This window comes from Papaver somniferum, chromosome 1, assembly GCF_003573695.1.
Source record: "Papaver somniferum cultivar HN1 chromosome 1, ASM357369v1, whole genome shotgun sequence".
In the NCBI taxonomy this organism is placed as follows: Eukaryota; Viridiplantae; Streptophyta; class Magnoliopsida; order Ranunculales; family Papaveraceae; genus Papaver; species Papaver somniferum.
Window position 1 is genome coordinate 31,728,204 of NC_039358.1, and position 5,335 is coordinate 31,733,538.

Here is a 5,335-nt window from a genome sequence, read left to right on the forward strand (position 1 = left end):
TTAGCGAATCCGAATAATACACGTACATATTCCGTTCCATATGTTCGCGGAATACCAAATTGCTAACTAGGATCAACACGTTTGCCGAATACCGCATTGCTAACGATGATTTTACAATTTCAATCTGATAATGGGCTTGGGTTTTTTGTTTTGTTTTGTTTTTGTTTTGATCAATTAATGGGCTTGGGTTGGATGGAGCTTATGAGTGGATTTTTGTGGCGCACTTAGGATTCTTTTTTAACCCAAAAGCGAGAAGAGTGGGGGTAGTTTAGTTGTAGTTCACTCTCACTCTTGGGATTTTCTTTCCGCCGTCTTGTCTGTCTGTGAAAACGGCCCCTTCTTATTTCGAGAGAGAAATAGCTTAAGTCTACAAAACGCTCGCAAGGTGACTCTTCTTCTTCTTTTTCTTGTTCTTCCTATTTTATATGTGGATTTGTTTTTGATTTAGTTTTAGTTTGTAATAACGAGTAATAATTGTGTTCTTTTTAGGGTTTTAAAATGCCAATTACTTCTTCCGGTTCTACTTCTCAAATTTATCGCCCAGCTTTTGAAATCTATAGAGATAACAAACCAAACAAGTGTGAAGACCAAGATTGGGATGGCGGCATAGGTTCATACCAACCACTACTACATGATGATGATGATCCAGCGCCACCTCCTTATATTGTTGTCGTTCAAGGACCTCCCAATGTCAGTAAGAATTAGTAGTACTCATCCAAATACGAATAGTTGTTTTTTTAGTCATATCGTCAGATTTAAGTTAATCATTTGTGTGCGTTATGCAGGTTGGGAAGTCCCTGCTGATTAAATCTCTAGTCAAGCATTATACTGAGCAACATATGATAGATGATATCCAAGGCCCTATAACCATCAGAACAGGTAATTTATTTGCTTACTGATACCCTTATTATTATTGTTCATAGGTAGGGGGATAACATTTTCTCGTTTCTTTAGGTCAAAAAAGAAGAAGGCTTCAGTTTGTGGAGTGTCCCGATGATATCAATGGCATGATGGATGCTGCAAAGTATGCCGATATTGTGTTGTTACTGGTCGATGCGAGTTATGGATTTGAAGCGGTGGGTTAGTTAATTTCTTATGTCTATAATATGTATAATCCATGTTATGTAGGAAAAGCAGTAGATCTATTTGTATGACATTTACTTTTGTTTTGTCCATTTCAGGAAACTTTTGAGTTTTTGAGCCTTCTAAGAGTGCATGGCCTTCCCAAGGTTATGGGTGTTCTTACACATCTTGACCACTTCAAAGATGATAGAGAACTGACTGAAACCTTACAGCGTCTCCAGGGTCATTTCCAGACTGAAATATGTGAAGGAGAAACAACATTCCACTTATCTGGTCTTAATGATTTTGAGTTGTAAGTTTGTTAACATTTGCCCTTACCTTGAAACTCAATATCTCAGTTTCTTATCCGCTCTTTGATTATAACAGGTACAGAACGTTGGAAGTACAAAAATTGGCTGAAGCCATATCAATGCTCAGATTGCATACCCCGTCATGGCGAGCGGAACATCCTTATGTGCTGGTAGATCGCTTTGAAGATGTTACTCCTCCAGAAAAGCTGCACAAGGATGCAAATTGCAAGAGAAACATAAGTCTATATGGTTATCTTCGAGGTTGTAATTTGAAAAGAGGAGGTAAGGTAGTCTTAATATCTTTCATACAACGTTTTTTATAAGGCTAGAGATTTCCTTTATGAACTTATTCTTGTCCTCCTGTGACCTTGTCAGACATGAAATATTACATAATGTACTTGGTTATTTTGTTGTCATTTTCTTTAGAATAAGACGATATCTGATTGTTAGAACATTCACAACCGTTGCATGGATGTGTTCCTTAGTTTTTTTTCGTAGTTTTTATCTAGAAACTTCGTTAGCTTTCACATAAAGTATTTGTAAAACCAACGAATGAGAACACATAAATTACAGGGAAAGAAACCTGAGCAACTTCGATGCATGTCCTCTACTTTAGACTGGATTTTCTGGCTTGTCGTTTCTTCTTTCAAGGTTTATGATGGACTGTAGATACCTTCTCCCTCTTTCTCTGCCTTTTTTTTTGTCTATGTGCTTCTATTCACTTACTTATATGATGCTGGTTCTGTAATGTTGGATGTTACAAGGTTTTCACATATCTAAACATGAAATGACAGTTTCCCGTATCTTAGATGCCTGTTTTGGTGAAAATTCTGGTAGTGTGTACAAAAGACTCTTGTAATTCTTCCACCACAGACTTCACTTGCACTTTTATCCAACAAATTGACTTAAGGTGTTTCGGGACAGGTACATCTTGCTGGTGTTGGTGATTTTCGTTTATATGCTGTTAGAAGCACAGCTGATCCTGTTCCTTTATCTTCTGAGATAGAAACAGAAAATGGTTTTTTCGAGCCAGCTCACAAGAAGAAAAAGAGATTGAAAACAGGGACCTATCTAAGATGGGAGGTTCATAATGTTCCTTTCGGAATGGTTAAAATTTTTGATCCCTGTCATCCTATTCTTGTTGGAGGCATGAGTCATGAAGAGGAAAATGTTGGTTATATGCAGGTTAGTATGCCTTTTTCTGTTTTATCTTTCTTATTCGAAGCTTGATGTTTATTTCACTGTTTTGGAAATAAAAGAGCTATTATTTGATAATTCAATAGTATGAATTAATAGTGAGACATTTTTGCCTGTTAACTGAATTCTACTCTTCTTCCAGGCGAGACTTAAGCGACATGACTGGCATATGAAACTGTTGAAGTCAGATGACCCAGTAACTGTGTCAGCTGGTTGGAGACGTTACCAGACAATACCTATCTTTGCCATGCACCTCGATAGTAAACAGCATGAAAGTGCTAAGTACATTCCCCAATATGGGCACTGTCTTGCGATGTTTTGGGGGACCCCTTGCACCTCCCAGTACCAGAATTGCTGTTGTGCAGGGTAACAAGGTTTATCTATCCCATCTCAACTTCATACTTGTATAATCTTAATTGCAAAGGGTGTTTCATTATTGTAAGTTAAAGAACCAACCATATGTCTAAGTAGTAAGTTCATCCTTGATTCCAGAAATCATCTGGGAAAATATTAGCAAAGACGAAAACTAATGCATTTTGGGAGTCTTTTATCTATTTTAGGATTAAATGGACATGAAGTCCCTTTTAATTGTGGTATACGTTATTATCTCTACCCTTCCGAATAATTTTTGTATATATGTAGAGCCACTCTTTGGTGAATTTGCTCATATCTTCTGCTCTTATTGTTTGCTGAAAGGTTTGCATTATGAATCAGGAAGCGTTTCGGATAACAGCAACGGCTGTCGTTCTTGACCCTAAGGATCACTCAAAGATAGTGAAGGAATGCAAGCTGAAAGGGAAACCTCATAAAATCTGTGGGAGGAGAGCTCTTATTAAGTTTACATCAGATACTGATGTTGCTCAAGTTATAGGTGCATCTGTTAGGACTTGGACTGAAATTCAGGGGAAAGTTAAAAAGGTTTGTGCCTAGTTTAGAAACAAAATCCTCACTTCTGTATCTGCTCCTCCATGTTTAATATAGTTCTCTAACGTGTATGGTGTATCTACACTATAGAACCAGAGATTGGCATGCATTTTCTTTTGTGATATTAGAGTTCATGAAAGGGTCATTGTACACAAAGTCAAATGAATGCTGTCTCGATTTTATGTTTTCTGGTGCTGTCTGGCATGTTAGAATCGGCAGGAACTGTTTATTTAAGTGAATGTCTTAATCATATACCCTCTTTAGTTGGTCTACTTTTGTTGTATCGGTAGCCCCAGCATTACAGTGAATTTTGTTTTTTGTGTTTCTAATGTTATGGGTATTGGGCAGGCGACAAAAGAAGAAGGGTTTGTGAGATGCACATTTAACAGGAAAATTGATATTACTGATATTGTTATCATGCCGGTGTTTCGTGAAGTTGAGGCTCGTCGCATCCACTACCCATTGGCTGCGCTGGAACCGCATGACTATATTGTTCCTGTTAACAAGGATTCACTTGAAAAGGTTATTTTCTAATCTGAACTTAGATGGTTAAGCTTTAGACTTGAACAACAACGACGTGGTGTGAAGTTCCCTGATGCAGATCCTCGCTCGTATTCATTTTTAAATTATTTAATGTTGTCCTATATGGTATGTGCTTCTGAACTGTTTCTGCTCCTTTCTGTATTCTGAGTGCTTTTTAGAATAGGTCGAATCATGTTACCTATATCCCACATATGATTATACAATGCGAATCTTTTTATGGTATTTATGGTCCTTCCAAGTTAAATATTTCACTCCTTGTGCCTGCTGGCTGCTATTGATTTTAAACATACTGCTAGTCAGCAATTAGTTGTGGAATGAGGTGTTGAGTGAGGAAAACATCCCCACTAAATATCAGGCGTATATGTTAAAGAATTTTATTACTGTCTTTATCACTTTACTTCTGTCGATGGCTAGTGGTGTTGCCTCTGCAAGATTATAGGTGACTCAGTTGATTTGGTCTTTATTCTGCAGACTAAAAATGTGCGGAGGAAAACTGTGGTGGTTATGTCCAAGGAGAAACGAGGAGCATTAACATTGAAAAGAAAGAGAGAGGAACGCGAGAAAGAACGAAAGAAGACAGAGAGGATTCCATGCAGGGTTACTTTTTAACTTTTGAGGATATATATTTTATAGCCAGTTGGCCAGGCATCTTATGACATTAAACATAGAAATCTAGCTCTGTTGATCAGTGGATGTTGTTTTGCTTTTTCCCTAAGCTGTTCAGCTTATGAACTTGCCCAGTTGAGGCCATGCAAGGCTCATGATTTGAAGGTTCTCGGGGAACTTGGTTATATATATATGGTGAGTTATTATCTCCTTCTGCAGTACCGATTTCTTAGAATGTCATTTCTTGAACTGTCTCTAAAATATCTAGTATAGAAAGATAAACCGACTGATATAGGTCTTCATTTGATTTGTCTTGTTCTCTTTTCTGTGGGGCAAAAAACTAGCCTCTCAATTATAAACCTAGCCCGGCCAAAATGCCCCCTTTCAGTAAGTCCACCTTGATTAAACGGACCAGTGCGGAGGCTTCAATAAACACACAAACCTGAAAATTTCGTCATCAGCATCGTCACATGTTTGTTGACGGCTCTTATCCTCCTACTTTTGAACCTTCTGCTGAGTTCAAGGTTTCAGGGAACTACTAGACTTGGATTTTGTTAGTCGTGCTCTGATGAATCATTGTATCCTGTAGAGTTTCTTGTAAAGACTGGGTATAATGTGGGTAAGCTTTCGGAAAAGTTAAATAACGTGAAAAGGCCGTCATGACTACAGCAATTTCCTTGCAAAAAATCTCC

At 37.8% G+C, this 5,335-nt stretch overlaps 1 protein-coding gene across 1 annotated transcript; it reads left to right on the forward strand.

Annotated features, from left to right (window-relative positions):
- The first annotated feature begins 283 nt into the window (after positions 1-283).
- LOC113282458 (ribosome biogenesis protein BMS1 homolog) lies at positions 284-5,086 on the forward strand. The gene is made up of 12 exons (XM_026531462.1): positions 284-385; positions 490-690; positions 786-879; positions 955-1,076; positions 1,182-1,375; positions 1,450-1,660; positions 2,298-2,558; positions 2,713-2,936; positions 3,285-3,488; positions 3,843-4,016; positions 4,509-4,838; positions 4,988-5,086. The coding sequence occupies exons 2-9, from the start codon at positions 499-501 to the stop codon at positions 3,298-3,300; spliced, it is 1,314 nt and encodes a 437-aa protein (XP_026387247.1). The 5' UTR covers positions 284-385; positions 490-498; the 3' UTR covers positions 3,301-3,488; positions 3,843-4,016; positions 4,509-4,838; positions 4,988-5,086.
- Positions 5,087-5,335: the final 249 nt, after the last annotated feature.